Source organism: Castor canadensis, chromosome 7 (assembly GCF_047511655.1).
Source record: "Castor canadensis chromosome 7, mCasCan1.hap1v2, whole genome shotgun sequence".
Classification (NCBI taxonomy): domain Eukaryota; kingdom Metazoa; phylum Chordata; class Mammalia; order Rodentia; family Castoridae; genus Castor; species Castor canadensis.
Window position 1 is genome coordinate 138,034,164 of NC_133392.1, and position 23,897 is coordinate 138,058,060.

General features: G+C 48.0%; 1 protein-coding gene across 4 annotated transcripts in view; it reads left to right on the forward strand.

The window, feature by feature from the left end:
- Csmd2 (CUB and Sushi multiple domains 2) overlaps window positions 1–23,897 on the forward strand; it is a 546,763-nt gene that overhangs the window by 254,998 nt on the left and 267,868 nt on the right. For all 4 annotated transcript variants that reach the window (XM_074080637.1, XM_074080638.1, XM_074080635.1 and 1 more), the window contains exons 6-7: window positions 9,404–9,516; window positions 23,344–23,421. In XM_074080637.1, the coding sequence (XP_073936738.1) occupies window positions 9,404–9,516; window positions 23,344–23,421 (191 nt within the window). The remainder of the gene's footprint in view (window positions 1–9,403; window positions 9,517–23,343; window positions 23,422–23,897) is intronic.

Consider the following 23,897-nt stretch of genomic DNA (forward strand, 5'->3'; position numbering starts at 1 on the left):
TCTTATTTATCTGGATGTCCTACACCTGGCTGCTCTGGGGGCTGCTTATTATCTCTGGAGGGAGAGCTTGAGGCACTGATAAGATCTAACCCCTTCTTCTCAGACCTAACCCAAGGGAGGAAAATAGCTCACATTTCTGAGGTACCCACTGTGGTTTAGGATAGTCCTCCTTTACACAGAAACACAGCTGTTCAGAGGAGTCGCATTGCACAGATGAGGAAACTGAGGCTCAGAGAAATTATATCACGTATTCACATTCATGCATTTAGTAGTGGAGCCTGGATATAAATACAAGTCTGTCTGATTTCAGAGACCCAACACATAACCTTCTTAAAACCTCCTGCCTCTTTGTAGGGGAGCAAGACAAGTAATGAGTCAGATAAGAGGCATTTCCACATAAGCAGACACCTGAGCAAGGCAGGGGTCAATGTAGTGTGAGGGTGCTGTAACCACCAGGCCCCTGAAGGCCTGCAACCTGGCTCTTGACCATAGCCCTATGAGGGAAGCTTTGACATTCTAGGGCCCTGAGGCTGCCACCCTCCATCTCAGGTCTAACCTGCAGTGGCAGAGACTTAAGCTGGTGATAGGGCACAGACTTCTGAGAGCCCAGCAGCTGGCCATGGTGGAGACTGCTGTGTACAAAGCAAGGACATCATATACCTGTGATTGTGCAGGATGGGGAGGCAGCAATGAGAGTTGCCAAGCCTGTGGGGCCTGCTCTTCCTCAAAATAAGGGCTCACCCCTTCTAGCCACCAAAAAACCTCCATCAGGGGCCCCAGAAGCCTACTTCCTCAGAGAATTCCTATCTGCTGATTGGCCCTGCTTGAGTCACATGGCTACCTTGATCTAATCAGCTGTTGCCTAAGGGTCATATGATAGACATGGCTCCCTTTTCATCTGCTGGTTGGTCCAGCTTGGATCACATGGCTACCCTGATCCAATCAATTATGTTCTAACAGTCATACACGTGGTTCCCATTTCAAGAGCTGTGGGTTGAGGGCAGGAGATTGGCCTTCAAAGACTTCTAGTACTCAGAAAAGGGTGGAACTGCCTGGTTAAGACTTGGAGACAGAAAAGACAAGAGTTGGGCAACTTCGGAAGGTTGCTAGAGATCTACCACAAGCCCTCCACCCATGGCTCCAGAGCTGGACACCTGGCACCAGTTCCATCTTCATACTCATCTCTGTTCTGTCACTTGTACATTCTAGGCACATCTTCTCCCTTAGGCAAGAAACAAGTCACCTGTCAGCCCTGTGGCTGTGTACTGAGCTAAGAATGAAAGCAAATGGACACCCCATGCAACCATGAGACCTCATTGTGCTACCCCCAACACACAAGACCAGGGATCAGTGACAAAGCCCCCATCCCTCCAGAAGACACAGCCAGGAGCCTTTCCCTCAGCACTCCAGGATGATACATGTCCCCCAGAGAGCCATGCATCTGGAGGAAAAACATTTACCTGATGTGGTTTGTGTGGACTCCCTGGAGCTAACAATTAGCTGAGCAGGAAAGAACTCTGATCATTTGTGGAGTTTGTTGAGTTGCTTCTGGGAAAGAAGGAACATTTACCCACATTGATTACAGACCCCACTGCTACTGTGATGGGGTCGGTCTGTATTTGGGGAGCTCCCCCAGGAAGGTGCCTGCAGCTGCTTAGTGAATAAGGGGCACAGGCAGACTGCGGGAGTAAGGGGGTGGGAATGCTTGTCTTCCTGACACAGGAAGTATCCTGGGAAACCAGGATACACATCCAACATGGCATCCAAGGCCCTCTCTGCTGCCCCCTGGTTCACAGCTCGGCCTCTTCCTGCACTCTGCCCCACCTGTGCCCTCTATTTTCACCAGCAGGACCTCATTCATTCCTATCCTCAGTCATATTATTCATTGAATAATAAATATTTGGTGAATTTTTCCCTTGTGTCAGGAAGGAGTGATGAAGAAGAAAGAGACAGCTGCTGTCATCAGGGAACTCACAGTGTGTGAGGCAGGCCCTGAGCAATGCCTAGCATTGGTGTAGAGAAAGTGCAGAGAGCTCTGGGGGGTAGAGGGTAGGGGAGAAGCAAACCAAACTCAGCAGCCAAGGACAGGCTTCCTGGAACATGCACTTGATCCACCCAAGGGGTGGGAGGAAAGAACTAGGAACAGGGTGGGGTGGCTACAGGTACTTGAGGGGGATTTGGCAAGGAGAGTTCTTGATTATTGGAAGCATTGCAAAGAGTTACCACTGGGATTCACACACAGCTGGGTATTAGTCCTAGAAGACAACAAAATCTTTCTGGAATCTAAGATTTGAAAATCAGTTGGTTCTCACTCTCCTAATTGTGGAGGGAATATCATTTTAAAAGATACCCCCCCACCCCCACCAGGAGCATTGTTGTTCATTCATTCATTTGTTCATTAATTCCCTCACTCATAGTGCATGTACAGTAAAGGTGTTCTGAGCCCATTTCCACCAAAGCAGCTCTTTGAATTAGGTGGTGCTCCCATGGCATCAGTAGGCCATCCTGCCTGGCACCCATGGCACCTTTAGCCTGTTCTGCCAGCAGCCCGTCTCCCATCCCCCACCCTCAGCGCCTGTGCACTTCTGCTCTCTCCAGCTGAGTCTTACACTTTCTGAGAATTGGTTGGGTTTGTTGCCAACTCTGCCAGTGCCAGTCATACTTGTTATTGTAATTATGTGATTTAAATTAAACATCCCATAAACTGATGAAATATGAGTGTGGAAGGAAATATAGTCGCAGCTATGGAAATTCAATTGAACGCTTTGGAATGACTCCATGAAGGAGAGTCTCTACACAGGAATTGCTTCCAAAATATTAGGTGTGACTGAAGGAGACAACCGCGCCCCATTGGATAGGTCCGCAGAGACAGGGAGCCTGGGACCAGCATCCCTAGGGCCTAGCACAGAGCCTGGCACACAGTAGATGCTCAAGAAATATTTGCTGCCTCCATGACCTGTAGCAAAATTGGAAATAGCGAAGAGCATGATGGTTATAATTTAGATAAGATACACAAGGTAGAGAACAGGCTTACGGTCAAAGGAAAAGCCTTGTTCCTGTGTTAGACTGGCAATTAAATGGCTGTTCAAGTATTTTGTATTGTAATGAAGTGTTTAAGTTATGTATCTGTCCATTTGTGATTCCCTACTTGGAAATTAAATTTTAATTTACTAACTGCATTATCTGTGAGGCTTCTGTGGTGGGAGCAGCCAACTTGGTTCCGTAAAGGGCCAGAAAATAAACATGTTTGGCTTTGCAAGGCATGGGATCTGGCACAGACTCAACTCTGCCTATGTAATGTGGGAGCAGCCACAGCTGCTAGGAGCAAATGAATGGATGGGCGTGGTTGTGACCTGGTAAAACTGTCAACAGAAACAGGCAGCGAGCCATGGTTTGCCACCCTCTGTTCTGTGGCATTGATTTGTTCTATGCAGCAAGCATGGTACCGTGTAGCTGGAGATACTGAGTCACAGAAGCTCACATTGCAGTTTTCACAAGACTTGCCTTCTAGTTGGGGAGATGGTCAACTCAAAAGATGGCCATTGTGGCTCACACCTGTGATCCCAGCTACATGGGAGGTGGAGATCAGGAGGATCTCAGTTCAATGCCAGCCCAGGAAAAAAGTTAGTGAGACACCCTTCCCATCTCAACAATAAGCTGGGTATAATGGTGCATGCCTGTCGCTTCAACTAAGTGGGGAGGCATAGGCAAAAGGATCGAAATCTGAGGCCAGCCCGAGAACAAGAAAAGCTGTTATTGAAAAATAACTAAAGCAAAAATGGCTGCAGGTATGGCTCAAGTGGTAGAGCACTTGCCTAGCCATCTCTGGGCTCTGAATTCAAGCCCCAGTACTGCCAAAACAACAACAACAAAACCCCTACAATTTGATATTCATTAGGACAGGCATGTGTCTGTAGTGCACAGAGGACAAGCTGGGACAGAGAGAGGGAAGGGGAAGGACAGGGGACAACTGGCTAGGTTTATAGGACAACAATATTTGGCTACGCAGTTAAGTGGGGAACAGGCCCTCAGGCTCAAGGGAACAGCATGTGCAAACTCATGACAGACTTGTCATGGCTCAGGACATACAAGTCACTCAAAGCGGCTGTCACTGGGGAAGGAGAACATTTAAAGTCTGTATTCTGGAGCCCGTGCAGGGTTCACCTTCATTGCTGAATTTCCAGTCTCTGCTGCATGCAAGATGGATGGGAGGCAGTGGGCAGGTCAGAGGCCAACTCTGCAGGCTGGGGAGAAATGATGAGATTGTGACTTGGCCAAACCTGGCCATGGAGTGAAGGAGGAGGAGTCAGGGCGATACCTGGGCTGGGTACCTGGGAGGAAGTGGGGGGCGTAAGCAACAGGAGGGCTTGAGGGGACCTTTGGTTGTTCCCAGCACAGCAACCAGCCCTGAATACATAGGAGGCAGCTGGGAGTAGACTCTTTATATGGTGGCCCAGGCCTCTGAAGCTGCTTACAATGGGTGAGGGCTGATGGGAAAAGAGCCCTGAGAGGACAGGGGCCAAGGGGCCCCTCTTCAAAAACAAGGCCTAAGCTGGGTGCCTCCAGCAATCCAGTTCCTAGAGAAACTTTCATTCATGCCAAGCATTCGCCCAGCTTCTGGGCGACACCATGGGACTGCCCGGTCATAGCAGGAGTCTGGCTAATGGAAGCATTTGTGAGGAGACTGGGTGTGAGGGCCCAGTCCAGAAAGGCCGGCTTCGGGGAGGAGAGGCAGCTAGGTGCAGTGCAGGACCAGGCCTCCAGCAGGCCCTGGGCGCTCTCTGTCCACCACTGACCAAAACACTTCCAGAAGGATTTCCCTGGTTGTATCATGGCGTCCCCTCCATCCACAGCAGCAGGTAGGAAGGGAAGCGGGCGCACACCTCCACTCTCCCACACTGTCCCAGGCCAGCTTGGGGATGGGGGGATGGTTTGTGCTCAGAACTGAGGGTGCAGAAAAGCCTCAACCCTAAGTCCCAGCTGGGCCTCGCAGAGCGTGGTGAGGAGCTACTGCCCACCCACTAGGGGAGGTGATGCTGACCAAAAAGGAGTGAAGGCTGCCCAGAGCCAGGGACATCACAGCTGAACCTCCCAGAAAACAGGCCCACGGGGACGCCCCACATCCAGGATGCCCAACTCACTGGGCAAACCCAGCTCCTTTCCTTCCATATGTGTGTGTTTAGTGAGTGGATGAATGCCCCCCTGAGCCTGTGGGTTTTCAGGGATGCTGGGATAGAAACCAAAGTCTCCTCCTTCCTCCTGGCTGGCAGTGAGGTAGCTGTTCTTGAGAGTCACTGCCATCATCTTGTGGGGGGCATCTCTCAGCACCCCAACATCCTGACTGCAGAAGCTTGAAAACACTATACGGAGCTCTCCTGTTACCAAGAGCAAGGAGAGGAGCTTTATGCAAAGGAGCGCAGGCCGCTTTTCCCATAATCAGCCACATGCATTAAGGGAGTGATTTTTTTTTTTTTTTTTGTTCTCTCCAAGTCAGATTCCATTAATGAAGCCCCATTTAACAGAAGTCAATTTACCAAAAAGAAAAAAAAATGAGTGTAATTGCTTAAATACACTTTATGTTGTCGTGCAGTAGCAATTTACTGGGCGAACTTGGAATTCCCCAGGCCCCCTAGAGTGAAGTTAATGTGGACAGAAAGGTTTGGAGGGGAGACTCTCTCTTTGTGTTTCTCTCCTTTAATTATGAGTCTGAGAGGGAACAAAATTAAAGAGGTTCCTGGGGGAAGAAAGAAGCAGAGAGACAGAAACAGGATGGAATTCAGCCGAGACTGTGCCACCATCTTCCTTCATGCTTGCATGGATGTGGCATTATAATGCAGGGGGTACCAAATGGCATGACCTGGGTTTGAATCCTGCCTCTGCCACTTAGAAGTTGTGTGACTTTGGGCAGGTTTCCTTACCTCTCTGTGTACCTAGGTGATGCAATGGGAAAGGGTGTAAAAAGTAAAGAGCAGTAGGTATGAAGAGATGCACAGAAGGGCAGTGTCACTACAGGACACGTGAGCTCTTCTGTTTGACTAGAGGACGGATATGTGTGTGTGTGTTTGTGTGTGTGTGTGTGTATACACTCAGGGTGAGAAGGCAGGCAGGATTCAGATCACAAAGGTTCCACTGAGAAGGTTGAGGCGGGCTCGAGTTAGGGAAAGTTCGGGGCTCATAGAAAATATATGACTTAATACTGCATTTCAGGTTGACCGTTTTCTGGCTCAGGGGCAGTGTCACCTCCCCACTCTTTGATTATTGTATGGGAATCACCTGACTCTTCCTTCCTCATAGGTTAGCATAGGTTTTTAAGGCACCTGGAGAACAGAAGCATGCTTTCTGTCTGCTTCCTGACTTCACTTGTATTTCCCTTCCCTACCTTTTAATAAATTCCAATTCTAAGATGACTTTTGAGCCAGGTGGAGGTCTGGGACCAGGGCCAGCATAACAGCAGAAGGACGTCAAGTGCGAAGGTCCTGAGGCAAGAGCCTGGCCAGTTTTGAGCAGCAAGGACTCCCAAATGGCTGGAACTGAAAGAATAAAGAAGTGGGAAGAGGAGGAAGCAGGAGAGGTGGAGGCTTTTTTAAAGCCTATAGGTTACTGAAAGGTCTTTAATGCTGAGGAGCACAGCCACTGAGTCATTTTGTTTTGCTTTTAATTTACTCTGCTAAGGTAATTTACATAAAATAAAACTTCTCATGCAAATGCACAGCTCTTTGGAACTTTGACACGTGTCCAACTCATATAGTTAATATCTCACTTGAGATATGAAACATTTCTGCCAGGCATTGTGGTTCACACCTGTAATCCCAGCTAAATGAAGCAGGAGACATAAATAGGAGGATTGAGGTCCAAGGTTGGCCTGGATAAAAATCGTGAGACCCTACTGTTAAGGGAAACTTGAACAGAGACAATGGACACTGGACACTAAGGCAAGGAAGCAACGTTTCTTGTGCCGGCACAGACTCAGCGGACTCGTGTCCAAAGGCTGAGCCCCGAGAACACAGGGGTCTCACCTTATATACCCTTGCAAGCAGGTTACAAAGGCAAAAAAAAAAAACACCAAGGTTTAGCCCATATATGATTACATGGGGTACTTCACCCCAGTGCTACATGCCCCTCTCCACCTTTGGATTCTTCAGGTTTTATCTCTCTGCTATGCCATCCCTTCCTCCCTGCTGCCTGTCTGTGTCTTTTCTGGTCTCCTCCCTGCTACACTACATGAAAAACAGACTAAAGCAAAAAGGGATGGGGGCCAAATGGAACAGTGCTTGCCTAGCAAGGCCCTGAGTTCAAAACCCAGTATTGCAAAAAAAAAAAAGGTATGGACTGTTCCCATCACCCCCTTGTTCTCCTTCCCAGCCCCGCCTTCCAGCATCACCCTGGTGGCAGCAGGAATCTGCTGCCTCTCACTAAGGATGAGTACCTCCTAGAGTCTCCCAGAAACAAAAAACCACAGTCTGCGCTCACCCTAGGGCTAGACACAGTGCTGGGAGTCGGCCTGTCATTGGGCGGATGGGTGGTTTGCTTCCGTTACTGGAAGAATTCGATGAGGATTCCACTGCATAGGCCCCAATTTGATAAATCCACGAAAGCTCTCAAATGCCCAACATTTGTGCCCAGACAGGCAGGGGCAGAGTAGAGGCCTGAGAAACAAACTCTACCAGGACTCCTGGTAGAGATCAAGGTATAGAGGAAAAAGAGGGAGGGGGCTCCGTGGGGCTCCCCAGGCTGCACAAATGAAGTTCTAGCAATCAGCTGGTCCCATCCCATTTTGCAGTGAAGAGCCTTTGGTTCTGAATTATTCAGGTAAATTCTCCCTGTTTCTACTTTCCTATGTAAATAGCTTCCAAGCTTTGTCATTGAGATTGAATTGAATTTGGCCTGGGGGGGGCGGGGGAAGCCCACAATACCATTTGTGTGGCTCCCTGGAAAACTTAAATGACTTACCCTGCAATAAACTATTTCAACTGTGATCTGGTGAACTACAGTAATTGGTTTCTGTAATAGTTCTTACCTAGCAGTCTGGGCTGTGTCCCTAGAGTTTGTTGTGTGTCATTAGAGTAGAAGTTCCCTTTTGCAGGGTGTGAAGCTCCTCCTTTGGTTGAGCCTTTGGCTTAATGTGGGTTCATGAAGCCCCACTATTCTGGAATCTCTTTCATCTGCCCCTCCTGATCCTTGCCCCTGCCTTCTCCCTCCTGTTCCATGCCTAAGGAAATTTACGTAGGTTTGTGGAGAAGTATCCGCATTACCCTTTTTCCCTCTGAATCCCAATTGGGTAGATCAACAGAAGCATCAGCAGGAAATTAGAAGAGGAGAAAAGTGTCCAATATTCATTCCTTGCTCCCTTCTGGTGGGGTTTTTACAAACCAGCTGTGGCTTTACTAAAGATCCCATATGGTGACTTTGGCCATGCGGCCCTACATTTCCAGATATTTTCTCTTCTCTGCTTGGAGGGGGTGGGTATTAATGAACCCCCCCATAACCAGCCCTAGGGTGCTGTCCCCTTCCTGGTGGCATCCCCACAGCCTGCTCTCAACTTTGTAAAGAACCCTCCTGGAAGTATTCTCGTGACTGCTCCACCTGCTTTCTGCTGGAACCCCAGCATACTTTGTGCCAAGCAGTTGCTGTCATTTCCAAAAGCTTGCTGCTGCCACGAACCGCCTGAGGTCCCTGCGGTGGACCATCTCAGGGAACCCCAAAGCCTTTGAAGGGAGAAGAGATTACTGTCCCATTTTATAGATGAGGTCACTGAGTCTCAGAGGAGTTAGGTGATTTCCCTAAGGCTACACAGCAGATCCCTCCAGACCTGGGCCAGCCATCTCCCCTTTGAGGGATTGTTTTAGGAGGGCTGAATTGTGATTCCATCCAAACGTTGTGACGTCACAGAGTTCTGTTTAGCGTGCTGGTATGTGCCAGATGGGGCAGATGCTCTGCCTGTAAGTTTCTCATTTCCTCCCATGGACATACAGCTGGTCACAAGTTCAAGCTCTCAGAGAGGACACAGGGTCCCAACCCAGATTTGTGAGTCAGTAGAAAGGCTCTTCTGAGGCTGTGGTATTCCAGGGACTTCCTGAAATCCTGGGGGTGCCCATGGTGCAGGAGGACGGGTGACAGGTGATGACAGTCCAGGCAGAAGAGGACAAAGGCATAGGCAAAGGGGAAAGCGTGCAATGCTTAGCGGGTGTAAATAGGGGTGCTAAGTCAGCTCCCGGCCATCAGGATGAGCACCCCACTCTGTGCATGCCAGGGAACCTGGGGTGCCCCCTGAGCAGCTGGGAGGACCCCAGGGCAGCACAGCCCTGACTTCTGCTCCAGGGCTGGACTGAGGCTGAGCACACCGTGGGGTGGGGAGATGCTTAGCTCTGCTCCCTGACCCTGCTGCATCATCCCGTCTCCACAGGTTCACTGGAGCCAGCCTCCCGGCCCCTGTCATCAGCAGCAAGAACTGGCTGCGGCTGCACTTCACATCGGATGGCAACCACCGGCAACGTGGCTTCAGCGCCCAGTACCAAGGTAGGTGAGCCTGAGACCTTGGACCCGCCTCTGTGGGTGCGGGCAGCAGAGGTGACATTGGGGGATTGTCCTGTCCCCAGACTGAGTCTGGGGCAGCTTCAGGCAGGGCACGCTTGCCTCACCCTGAGGTCTGCACACCTGCACCTCTGAACCTGCCCATGGGATCCTGTGCCTCAAGTGACATTTTCTGGAATGACTGGTAGCCCAGCTACCAGTCTTCAGACCAGGCCAATCACAACAGTTAGGACTCAGCCAGTGCCCTGGAGGCAGACGCAGTGCTACGCGCTTGACAAATGTCATCAGTACCCTCGAGGTAGGAAGGTCACCACCCCTACTTTATGGTCACAGAAGTGGAGGTTCAGAGACGTTAAATCAGTTTCCCAAGGCCACCTGCACTGCCAACTTTTGAGCCAGAGCCACTCTCCCCTTCACCAGCTGTGACCTCCATGCAAAGTGAGGGAGCCCACCACCCCCTACCCGGCCATTCCCACCATTTTCATTCTGTGCAGAACGGGAACTGCATTTTACACCCGGGCAAAATCACATCAGGGAGTGTTAGGAAGAGCTCCAGTGGCAACATATCAGACCGGGAGCTGCAGGTGAAAATCACAGGCAAGCACATTTCAGCTTCAAAAGTGAGGAATTTCCTGACCCCAAGAGCCACCTATAAAAGGAGAGGGTTGAACAGCAGGGTAGCAGAAACTCTCTACAACCAGGGTAGAGCTGGACACCCAGTGGCTGCGTACGAGTGGAGGAAGATATTCCTTTTCAACCTTGAGTTTATTTCAAGTACTCAAAATTTGTAAACATCAAGGGCTGGCCCCATCTTGTGCTCATTAAGTCTTTAACTATTACCAGTCACAAACTGATGGTGGTTTTAATAGATTGGGCAATGCACTTAGATTGGACACTTGTTAAGTGTAAGGCCTGTCCTGGAGGCAGCTCAACACAGTGTGGAGGCCCCTCCGCAGGGTCCCTGAGGCCAGGCCCTCTGGCTGGCATCTGGGATAAAAGCTTTATCTTCAAGATCTGGACCTCCTACAAATGACCTCATCCACTTAGCCAAGGGTAGCAGGACAGCTGTAAAATAATGAAACAAGAAACTTATCCACTCTGGAGTCTTAACAAAGCCTGGCCCAAGACCTTTTGTTCCTACAGATGTTTTGCCACTGCTGAGCTGGGACTCTGTGCAAGGGGAGCACCTGCTTCTTTTTGTTGTGTTTTCCAAAATAGAAAAAGTGGAACTGAGTGTTATAATTTCTTCTGATGAAATAAGTGCTGGGTGTGTCTAATACTTCCAGTTCCTGAGGGCCCAATTGTCACTGTGATAGGTTAGGGTTTGATGACCAGGCAAGTCTCTAGATCACACATCGACTGCACACCTACTGTGCGCCAGGCCCTGGGCTAGGCAACCTCTGTGCATTGCCCATCATTTCTCTCCATAGCCCAGTAACATTCAGGCTTTTGTTCTCATCTTTTCAGCAGAGGCTCAGAGAGGTTGTGTAACTACCAAGAGCACACAGCCTATAAATAATGAGCCATGAATTCATTCACAAGCCTGTGTGAGTTTTTCTGCAAAATCATGGAATCTTTTCTTATAATACTTAGGGTGTCTTCCTTTTCCTATTTGACCAGTAACTTTTAAACTTGGTTTTGTTAATTTCACCCACCATAAAAATATATATATTATATATACATATATATACATAAATGTATATATACACATATATTTTTTCCATCACAGCCCAGGACACATGTGCTTCTATGGAAGTACAGGGGAAGGGCAACTGAGGAGTATTTGCCCTTAGTGTGATGCACCCTGATCACTTCTTCTCCCTTTTTTAAATTGCTAGCTACAATTATTTAAGTTCTAAATAATTTTCATGAGTCTGTGGGCAGAAAAACACCCACAATCTGAAAAACACTGTTCTACTCGTGCAGTTCGGTAAATCAGACCCTCTCCCCTCCATGCTCTCTGTTCCCGAGCCCAGACCCACATACGGTTTTGCATGTCCGTGGGTGCCGTGTTTCAGGCAGCTGCCGAGGTTGTGGGCATTTGGCATTTATGTTTTCACTCAGCACTGACGGCAATTGCGTGAAGTAGGAATACACTGACCCATTCTACAGATGAGGAGAGTGAGTGGCAGAGGGGCACTTCACAGGCTCAGGTCCCATTAATAGTGTGTTGGGGCTGGGATTTGAACCCCAAGCAATTGTTAGTCTGGATCTCAAATGCTTAATTACTGAGATTGTGTCAATGCACAATTGCCCCAGGGACCTACTTTTTCTAGTGTTTTCTAAACAGAGTGCATAGTGCAAGAATATATGATGGTCATTTGGTGACACCGTGAAGGGGGGCCCCACGCTCAGCACTGTATACATGGTGGCCTGGACGGTTTGTGACTTTACAGAGCTTGGAGAAGAGACACTTAAAGGAACCCACAGAGATGATGAGGTCCCCACCCAGGGACTAAAGAACAATGTGGCCCTCACCGCCACTCAGCCCTGGGGTCCTGGGACATAGTGGCAACAGCCGGGGCCATGGAAGGGGGGCTCTGGCAGACCTGCAAAGCCACCACCAACCCACTGCATGGGGAGAGCAGGGGAAGCAGTGACCAGGGTGGGTGGGGCCAAGGGGATCAGTGACCTGACCATCTCCAGCCCAACAGGAAGGAGAGGCAGAGAGCAGAGGCTTTGCTTTGCCTGCCTTGTGCCCTAGGAAGCCAGCTGGTGCTACCCACAGAGCTCAGCCCTCTGGGGCATGGGGGTGGGGGGCAATGAAGTTTAAAGAACAGACCCAAGATGCAGACAGAAAATCGTCAGAATAGAATGTTTTACCCAACTCCGTGTTAGGCCGTTAGAGACTCAAGTGATTTATGGGCCTTCACAGCTAATAATTACCAGTCCCTAATTGTACTGATGGATGTTTTATGTTTTTTTTTTTTTCTCTCTCAAGGAAACAAAAACTGAATTAAAAAAAAAAAAGACAACCCACAACATGACACATTCTGCTCTTATCTCAGTCCAATCAGAATTTTGGGGTGTTCGGGTTCAGGCAATTTCAACTCAGACTGCAGAGGGTCTGAGTTCTTCTGGGCTGTGCTGTAACTGGCTGGCAGAAGGTGGCAGTTGTACTGCATTTAGTGTCACTCCCTGTGACATGTCTGTGGCATCACAAAAAGATGACCATGATGAGGCCCATCTCTGCTCTCGAGAACAGGTTAAAGAGAGTACAGACATAAACCTCTAACTTCCATACAGCATGAGGAGAGCTGTAATTGGGGCCTGATTAAGGGTTCCAGGACTAGAAATAAAGGGACAATTATTTTCCAAGGGGGACTCAAGGAAAGCCAAAAAATAAATAAATAAGAGCAAGAAAGAGGTCATGGCTTGACTGTGAGTCTCAAAGATACTAGACAGACATTAGGACAAACCATTCCAAATAGAGAGAGAGGAAAAAAACAAAACCAGACAGTCTAACACTGCAAAATCTAAGGAACCACAATTGTTCACACGTGTGTGGATGGAGGCCCAAATCTACCCCTCCCCTCTTTTTGAAAGGCCCTCAAGCTAAGAATGGGTTTCACACTTTTAAACAGTTGAAGGGGGAAAAAGTCAAAAGAAGCATAATATTTCATGGCACATGAAAATTGCCTGAAATTCAGACTTCAGAGTGCATCAATAAAGGTTTATTGGAACACAGCTGTGCTCATTCACTTCCACTTGGTCTATAGCTGCTTCAGCATCACCAGGGTAGGGGCAAGAAGTTTATGACACAGGCAGGTAGCCTTCAAGCCTAATATGTCTCCTGTCAGCCCCTTTGCAGAAAGTGCCCAGCTGCGGGCAAGTCTGGCAGCTAGAGCATAAGGAAGCAGTGAAAGGTGCTGAGTCCTGAGGCTGCAAAGTGAGTTGAGGTCAAGTTGTGAAAAGCCATGGAGAAGGTGGGCTTGTTCCCACAGGTCACATAGGAGAGAGAGGAGTGCAGAAGTTTTGAGCAAAAAAGGGGGGATATGGTTATGTTTCCATGATCAAGAATGGAAATAGGTGGGTAGGTTAGTCTTTGAGAATTCAATGACAAGGGCAGAGTTCAGATGGAAAAAGGGAGGATGGAGAGGAGGGGACAGACCAGGAGAGATATCCATGGAAACCGAACTGGACTCATTGAAAGAGATGGTGTGGGGGAAGGAGACCAAGGACTCTGGGATAAATCTCAGGTTTCCAGCTTGAGTAAAAAAAAAAAAAATAATGCTATTAACCAAATTGATCTGGGGAAGGGACAGATGAGGGTGAGTTTTGCTTTGATTCTGGGCTAGTGTTGGGGTACCAGGGTTTGGGAGGACTATCTAGTAGTCATTTGGCTATTCTGTGGGTCTGTAGCTTAAAGAAGGGTCTGAGCTAGGGAGGGAGATATGAAAGGTTGAAGCCAGAGTAGAAGCTGAGACTGCCCATGTGTACTAATGTGAGAGCATGGGGCCAGAAGGGTGGTTTTTGAAGTGGGCCTCTTGGAGACCAAGGGGGTCTCCCAGCAGCTGTTTTGGTAGGGGCTGAGTGAGTGGGACAGCAGGTTTCCACCCCGACTTAATCAGAGCAGCCCCACTTGGATCTATTTTTTGAAGTTGGTATTTATTCAAGATTTTGTTTAAAGGATACATTTCTGCAGCAGAAGTGTTTGGTGACCACAGGACTTAAAATTCCTCAAGGTTCCCTCCATCTGGAAGAATCACTGAGGTGGTCTCCTCGACCTCTCTGCCTCTGGCAAGGGATCTTTCACTTCTCCTCTGGTTATTTGCTTTCTTGGATTGTTTTCAATCCTACATAGAATGATGAAGGGAAGAGCCTTCCTTAAAGGTACCCAACTTCCTCACCTGTTGATTGTCAGCCCTCCTCACCTATACACAGGGAGCATCATTAGCCCACAGGGCTACTGGAAATGAAAGATGATCTTGGTAGAATACCTGGCACATGATAGGAGCTCAGGAAATGGAAACCTTGACTTCATACTCCACCAATCCCCTCAACTTCTGGTCTCTGGGGAAACCTTGTACAGTGAGAAAGAGCTGGCTCCTCGGGCTCCTCCTCAGTCACCTGTCTCTTGCTTCCTACTCTGACCTCATCTGATGATCTCCTTCCAGTGCCTGTTCCTCCCTGCAGCCAAATCCCATCCTTCTCCTCCTGTCCTTCTCGAAGTCAACCCTGGTGGCCCAGAGATAGACAGCATTCCTCAGTGAAAGCTGTTGATTCCTCTTCCTCCTGGAATGGACCTGTCCATTTGAAAACAGTTTGCATTTGTTCAGATGCTGAGGTGTGGAAGTGCCTCAGGCATCATGGTCCAAGCGCTGACTCTTTTGTCCTACTCTTGTTAGCGTGCATTGCTGCCAGACTCTTTCCAGCCTCTTGCCAGATTCTGGGTCTCTGGAGGCCTCTCACAAATTGAGGGTTGTTACTACCTGGCTCAGAAGCCCACAGCTGGTACTCTCAAAGCCATGCTACAGAATTCAGTTAAGAGTAACCCTGTTGTGATGCACAGTCACAAAATGCAACACCCCTCACCTCACCAGGTGGCAGGTATAACCCATCCTTTTGCCAGAAAATGAATTTAAAGCACAAAATCTTCTAACAGTTGACTGTTCATCCATGCATTCATCAAACTGGTATTGGGAACCTCTTATGGGCCTGGCTCTGTGTCAGTCCCAGGATGTAAACATCCGACCTCTTATGGTAACAGCTAGAAGAACAGGACATGGCTCTGCAGTGCAATAAAGGTCTAGGTGAAATCTTGAGAGATTAGTGGCTTCTACCTGAGAGATGGAGACCCAGCCATAGGCAGGCAGTAACATTCCCATGAGGCCCTCACTTCCTACCAGTAAGAGGTAGCCAGGTAGCGAGAGGAAGACAGTCCAGGTGTAGTGGCTTCAAGGATAATGTATGAGCCATCCCAGCAGCCTCTATCTAAGCACTTCTGACAACCTGAGTTGGGGCAATGGTTCTTTCTTCTGCCATATTCAAAAAAAAAATTTCTAGGCATGGTACACAACCAGCTTCTGAGAAGCTTTGCTTCATTTTCTCAATCAGTGATCCTTCATCCCTGCTTTCTTAGCCAGGGTTAGTGCCAGGATTTAGGGTATTCTTTTAATTATGTCCACACCAAGTGTTTGCTCTTCATGAGCTGGAGTAGCAACTCCAGGGATGAAGGCACCAAAGCACCCAGATATCGTTTTCCAACAGCAGGTTCTGAAGCACTCAGTGTATCTGTGACTATTCCTTCTTGCTGCCTTCTACATCAGTTGGCCATCGATCTTCAGTTCAGCTGCTGAACTGAAGTTTTGCCAGAGGTTCATTTAGTTTTCTTTGTTGTAGACACTAGTAGGAATATCCAACTGCTCCGTCAGTTCCTGCATGGGTTTCTCAGTTTGAGTTTTGTTACCGTTTTCTTGCAAGAGTATGACATCATCTTTGGTCCCAATAACCTCCAACTTTTCCTAAGTCTTTCAGCATTTGAGGGTCAAGCTCTCTTTCTCAATGCCATACCATCAGTTGCAATGCTTTGTTGGTTTTGTTTGGTTTTGGCTTGTTTGTTTCTTTGTTGGCAAGGGTCTTGTGATATAGCCCAGGCTGGCCTCAAACTCATGATCCTCCTGCCTCAGCCTCCTGAGTTCTGGGATTACAGGTCTGTACCACCACACTTGGCCTATTGGTTCTTTCTATGTCACCAAAGCCTGGAATTTTTATTGCTATAACCTGAAAGCCAACTTTTATCCTACTCAAAATGAGGCTAGTAAAATCATTGCCAGTAAGTAGGACCAAAGACTTTCAAAGGTCATTGGCAATTTCAAAAGAGAGTCTAGTCCACTGGAACTTGGAGATCTTGAGCCTCACCTCTCAGCTTTGGATGTGTTATCCCCTTCCATGGTGTTGAAGATTCCAGTACAGTAGCTGATGGTAGTGGTGTCACCCATCTCTTCCTCATCAAGTCTGGTGCCAGTAGTTTTATATTTACCCAGTTGACCAGGCCATAGACATGTCACCTCTTGTTAGTTTGAGGCTACACCAGCTCTGTTTAGGAGTCACTGTTTTCTCCTTTGGCTCCACAAGAAAGGCTACAGTATCTGCTAAGTCTACACATTGAAGCATTAAGTCTTGGGCACCTGAACTGAAGTTCACATCTTTGCCATAAAGCTGAGTGAGCTGGGGTGCCAGCTTTCTGAACACTGGCTTCATTTGGCAAAGGACTGTGGATAGTTGAAGCAGATCTGAGGGTAGGTGGCCAGGCAGCAAGGCTGGCCCTCAGAAGCAGTGAGGAAGGGGAGTATTTTAGGATGCACACAAAGTGTTTTCAAATATGAGAAAAAGGAGATCAGATTTCGGGTTTCAAAAGGTCACCCTCTGCAACTTTTCAAAAAGATAGATAAGAAGGGGAAAAACAAAATCCAAGCTAGAGAAGATGAGTTTAGGCAGGGTTAGCTTTGAACCTCAAAAGAGGGATACACGTTGGAGATATTTTCTAAGTGTAAATAAGTTGGATTTGGGGAAGGAGTGGTCATGGGGGAGAATAAGGGCTGCTTCAGCCAACAGGACAGCCAGGGACAAGGAGAGCACAGTGATCAGGATAGTGGAGGGGATCATGCAGGGAAGTGTGTATCCACTGGGACAAAAAACAGTTGCAGAGTCCATCCACTTCTTGACTTCCAGAGTGCTGGGGACAGGTCAGGCTTCCCTCTCCCCTAACAGGCCCTTGTCTCCCATTAGTTCAACCCAATAACTCATGCTGCAGACTAGAGAGCCATTTGTACTGCCAGATTCTTCTAGCTAAATGTGTACCATGTGTCCCGCTAACCTTTACAACAGCGGGGAAATGTCTTGTAATTAACCAGAATATAAAGGATGAATGGAGCAGCCTGGCAGTCTCCTGTAGTCATTATCATTCGGAGGAGATGAATGTACCTAGTAAGATTTCCATCAACCAGTTAGAGCTAGCATGCTTCTCTTGGGAGTCCTGACTTTGTTCACCTACAGTGAGAAAACATGAATATGTGTGTGACTTGCTTTAAGTATTTGCATATTTGCATACATGTGTTCATGTGTGTGTGTGTGTGTGTGCATGTACTTGTGTGTATGTGCGTGTACTTGTGAGGATGCTAGACATGAATGTGCATGTGTGCATGGATATGTGCACACATATGTGTGCATTCATGTGTAGCCAGAAACCTGAGGACCGCCGCAGGCAAGGCTTTGTTTTCTCCCCCACTGCGTTAGTTACAGAATGCTCTGCTTTGGTGTCATATGAGTGGCACAAGGCTAATAGGCACTCCAAAATGAATGAATGTGCAAACAGCATGAATGAATGCATCCCAGAAATTCTCTCGATTTTTGCCATTTTGTCTTTCTGCTGGGTTTGACCTTCTTCTCTGACTGGGCCTGCAGAAGTGCACTCTGAAGATCTAGCAGGATACCACCCTGTTCTCTGACCCTTGGCACTCTTGTGCACTCAGATCTGCCACACTAGCTCCTCAAGTGAGCTCATTTGGTGGCTGATGTCCCATGATGCACCATGTTCCGGGGTTGCACAGCACCAACCTAGGCAGACTGTTCACAAAACTAGTTAGTTATATACAATCCAGGGTGTGGCTGCTTCCCTGGAGAGTGTTAGAACCTGACGCCCAGCATCTGGAGGAGTTCCTCAACTCATGTGTCCCTGGTGATGTAAATCTTAGATAGATCCAAGATCTACTTTACTCTTTGGTCGGTTTGTTTGTTTTTTTTATATCACTGTGACAAATACCCAAGAGAAACAACTTAAAGGGAGGAAAGGTTTATTTGGCCCATGGTTTCAGAAATTTCAGTCCAAGGTCCACTGGCTCCATTACTTTGGGCCTGAGGTAAGGCAGAACATCATGGCAGCTGGAGTTTATGGATGAGGCTGCTCACCTCAGACAGCTAGGAAGCAGAGAGGAATAACTGGAAGGGGTCAGAGCCAAGATGTACCCCTCAAAGGCACACCCCCAGCTACCCACTTCTTCCAACCTTTCACAGCTTCTACACCTCCCAATAGTCCATTCAGATTTTTTAATCCATCAATGGGTTAAACCATTGATTAGATCAGAGTCCTCATGATCTATGGTCTCTGGAAATGCCCTCTCAGACATACCCAGAGGTGTGCTTTACTAATCTCCTAGGCATCTCTTAATCCAATTAGGCTGGCAATCAAGATTAACTATTACAAGTCTACTTCTTGTCAACTTCACATCCAAACACATCTCCTTAAGGCATATTTAATCTCCAAATAAAAGCAATAACAAGGTCATAATTCCACCTAACATGATACAACTATCCTATGCACAACTGAAGAAAAGGAACTAATTCCTTCCCCAAAGTCTCAAGGTATGGACAAATTGTAGACAAGATCTCTGCCATAATGTAACACAAATGATCTCTAGTCTAATTCCCAATAGAGTCCTTGTTCCCATCTGAAACCTCTTTACTGTTCAAATTCCTAGCAGCATTCTGGTCTTCTGAGCTCTCCAGAAATGTTCATTAGTTTCTGCTTACAGCACTCTAAGCTTTCTCTAGCCTGCTTCTCCAAACTCTTCCAAACTCCTCCCCCAAACCAGTTCCCAAGGCTTCTGTACACACTGTCAGATAGTCGCAGCAATGACTCTACTTCTCTGGTACCAGTTTTCTGTGTTAGTCAGACTGTCTGTCACTGTGTCAAAATATCTGACAAAATCAATTTCAAAGAAGATGGATTTATTTTGCCCTATAGTTTCAGAGGTTTTAGTCCATGGTCACCTGGTTCCATTGCTGTGAGACTAAGGCAAGGCTGAACATCATAGTAAAGAATATGAGGTAGAGAAAAGTCACTCAAGTCATGGTAGACAGGAAGCAAAGGATAGAGATACAGAAAGGAGGTAGGGCAAGGTATATCCTTAAGGACATGCCTCCTGTGACCTGCTTCCTCCAACCAGACCCTACCTCCTAAAGTTGCCAGCACCTGACAAAATAGAACCACCAGCTGGGGACCTACACTTCAACATTTCATAGGGGACATTTCATATTCAAATCATAACACTGATCCATTAGTTAGCCTCTGTATGATGTGAACCAACTGTAGGCTCCACCTCTCCAGAGCCTGGGCCTGGTCCAAATAGACCTGGATGTACATCTTTCAGAAATGGTGTTGGTGGTTTGAGGAACTCCTGCCCAAAGAGCTACAACTCCCAATTTCCCAGGCTAACATGATAAGGACAGAAACTGTAACTGTGGATTCTAATGTGTCTGATAACCATGCAGTGTACCCAAAAGGCATCATGGGTGATACAGACTCTGAGACCCAGCTCAAAACATAGTCACAAAGTTTACATGCAAATGAAGGAGCACCCAATAGCTTTCCAGATTCCTTTTCATTCAAATCTCATCACTTTGACAAACTCTATCCTACAATAAGTAGCAGGAAGGGAAAGAAGAAGAACAGTAGTCCAGCTTGCGTGGCGTGATGACATCATCCACTACTGAAAGCAGTACAGTGGATATTAGGCACCAAGCCCACAGGTTAGATAGTCCTTCCTGCGAAAGGACAAGTGAAGTGGATGGACACAGAAATTAGGATTCCTTCTGGGGCTTTGAGAGGGGCAGGAAGCTTTTCCTCAATGTGACTTTGAAAGGAAGACCTCTCATGTCTGCCCACATCTTGAAACCTCAGCAGCTATAAGGAAACTCTGAGCACATGTGGTGGGGGGATGGCATTCATGGTACTCTTGTCCTATCCTCAACCTTCTCCCTCCAGATGACCCTAGAACTAGAAAGAAGAGATTGTGGAGGCGTGATTCCACCCAGAAGCCATTCCCACAGACCTACTCCAATGGGCTGTACCCAGTCACAGAGACCCTCCCCCTTATCCCTGGGGCATTAGGGATGGAGGCTCAAACTGTTCTCATGGTGCTGGGACTGCTGGGCTCCCAGGAATGGTTGAATCAGTGATTTTCCCCCCGCACCATATTAGCTAGGTTTGAATAATGCATGTTTTTCTACTAATGCCCTCTGTTTGATAATGTTAGTGTTCATTGGAAATTTTCTTGCTGAATACACACAGAGAGCAGTGCACGTTTATAAAAGTGGTTTGAATGCATGTCAGGAGTCTGGGACTTGGTGGTGGGAACTGAATTTATCAGGTATTTGCTGTAGACTTACCAGGGGGACCAAACCTCAGTCAGCTCTTTGATTAGCCACAGTGGGGGACTGGAAAACCCCTTCCACATCTGATTGCTTTGGGCTTTGATTTTGGGATTGGCATGTTACCTCCAGTCCAGAGTGAGCACCTGAGCTCTCAGGGCCTGAGCTGGGGAGAGGCAGAAGGGAGGAGAGGTTGGTGGTGTCCCAGAACTGCTTTAGGGATGGGTCACAAGAAAGAAGCTAAGGCTCAGTGTGAGCACACTGCTTCCTAGCTATGTGTCCCATGGCCAGCCCCAAGCCACTTTGAACCTTTATTTTGTTTTCTGTCAAGTAGGAATAATAGCTACCAGTCAAGGTTGTTGAAAGTTTAAAGACCAAATGAAATGATTCCTGAGGGCCTGCTGTGTATGAACCAGGCATTCTTCTAGGACTGAGGATACTACCGTGAAGAAAAAGCCTTGCCTTGGTGGAGCTTACATTGCTATGTGGCGTGATGAAAATACCCCAGTAAATGAGCTAGTATATTAAAAAAGTAGAGAGGTGAAGTAGGGAGAGGATGGAGGTATCATATTCAAGGAGTGAGTGGTCAGAGAAGGCCACAGTAAGGAAGTGCGTGTTCCACGATCACTGCAAGGGGAGAAGACCTTGGGTCATACAGCTATGGGGGAAAGCATTTTAGGGAACAAGAAGGCCACAGCAATATGTCTGACATATTGCAGGAGCATCGGGGAGGCTGGGAGTCTGGAAAAGAGTGATCAAGGTCAAGAAAAGGGCCAGAAAGTTTGCAGGGAAAGCAGATTGGTCCTCGTGGGATATTTAAAGACTCTGACTTTTACTCTTAGGAGCAAGGGGGTGCTGCTGAAGAGGTTTGTGCAGAGATGTGGTATTGTCTGATTTATGTTTTAATGGAATCTTTTTGACTCTTGTGCTGAGAGCAAACCTTATGGGGACAAGGATGGAAGATGGGAGGCCATGATAACAAAGGGAAACGTATGGGAGACTTGGACCAGGATAGCAGACACCAAGGTTGTGAAAAGTGGTTGCATCTAGGTTATATTTGACAGGATTTACTGGAGAATTGTGTGTGTGTGTGTGAGAGAGAGAGAGTGAGAGGAGCCAATGCAGCAGATTCAAGTAAAGAACTTGATAAGCACCCAGGGCCTGGCACATAGGAAGTATCTGGTCACAGTTGTCACCACTGCTGGGCAAGAGTCATAGCAGGACTGAGTCGGCAGGCCAGCTGGAAGATATCACAGGGGATTTGGGATTGGACAGATGGCCAAGGAATATAAGCAGAGATGGTATGAAGCCCTTGGAGAGCAACAGAATGCCCTGGTGAACAGGGTTAGCCAAGCAAAGGAGTTTGATGGATAGAGAGGTCTCTGGAATCATGGAGGTCAGGTGTCCTCTGCATGCTATTTAGCAAAGTTCCAAAGAACTGTGGACCGGATAGGGTCAAAGCCATATTGAATCCATCAGTCACCCACCTGAGAGACCCAGTGATCCTCAGTGACCTCCAGGACTCAGCTTCCCCTTCCCACAAGATCAGCTGATGTAGGTCAGGCCTGGCTAGGCCTATCGGCTCTACTGCATGTGTTTCTCATCTTCCTGGAACCAGCCATGTTTGCTCACAATGATGGCAGAGATGCAAGAGGGCAAGCCTGAACTCTTAGGTGATTTTGGAGCCTCCATACATGTCAAGGCCTCCATATTTCCAATGGCCAAGCCCAAGGTCAAGGGATGGTTATATACCTCTGAAATGAGGTATATAACTATAAAAGTCATATCACAGAGGGGGTGGATACAGGGAAGGGGATAATTTGGGCTTATAAACTAATCTCTCACACTGTCAGGGCTGGCTTAGAAAATGGGCAGGGGCAGAATCTACAGAGGAGAAGTGCAGAGGGTGGGCTGTGTGTCATTCAGCTTTTCATCATTATGACAAATGCCTGAGATAAATCAACTTAAAAAGGGAGGAAAGTTTTGTTTTGGTTCCTGGCTTCAGAGGTGCCAGCCTGTGGTTGCTTGACCCTGTTGCTTGGCCTAAGGTAGCATAGTACATCGTGGTGGGAACACATGGTGGAGGAAACTGCTCACCTCATGGCAGCTGGGGAGCAAAAGCAGACACAGGAAGGGTCCAAGTCCCAAAGTCATTTTCAAGGGCACAGTCTCCATAACCTAACTTCCTCCCAGAAGGCTCCACTTCCAAAAGATTTGACCACCTCTCAATAGCGCCACAGCAGGAGACCAAGCTCTTGACACATGGGCTTTGGGGGACACTATAAATACAAATTAGCAAGCTGTAAGACTTCCTATGTGGATACTCATGAGACGTTCTTTGAGGAACTGGCCGAACACTGTAGTGTGGCAAAATCTTGGCCAAAATCTGAGGCCAGTGGGGGAGTCCCAGAGCCCCTCAAAGCCTACCAGGAGGGAGAGCACCTTTTCTCCCTCCCAAGAGGGCCAGCCTTCCTAGCAACAATCCCTGGATGTCTGGATGTTGCTGTCCTTGAATGTTATACTTGTCCGGAGGAACTTCTGGCTTGAAACCCCTCCTTCCCATAGAATGTCCCAGGCCAAGAGAGGGACACATTCACCAGAGACCCTGTCCGTGGTCACAGAGAGCAACTCAAACTGTCTTTCCTCTTACCTCCTCTCTAGTCAAGAAGCAAATCGAGCTGAAGTCTCGAGGTGTGAAGCTGATGCCCAGCAAAGACAACAACCAGAAGACATCTGTGTGTAAGTGTCCACCCGTCCGCCTGCCAGGCCACAGGGCCTCTTGCTCGGGTCAGACCCACAGGTGCTGTGACCATGGGGAAGCCAGATGACTGGGTGACTTCCTTCACCCCTGCTTCCCTCTGTCCCAGGCACTGTGCGTGGACACTGTGACCCGCAGCCTGCAAGCAGCCCCAGGCCTGTCCTCTCCTCCTTCCATTTCCTTCCTTCCTCGTCTTCCCTCACCTCCCATTCGAACTGCAGTCCAGGGAGTCATTACTGCTACATTTCTCTCTTTATTTTTCCTTTTGAATCACTTCCACCTGCTAAGACAGTCCTTTCTGACTCCTGTAGTAGGAGTGATAACCTCAGACTGGGATCTGGGGTGCTGCAGGGCCCCAATTCCAGCTCTCAAGGCCAGATTAGAAAGGGAGGAGAAAGAGACATGCCTACTAATTGCCTCCAAGGGTCCTGGACGTGGCTGGGCAGAGGGAGGACTT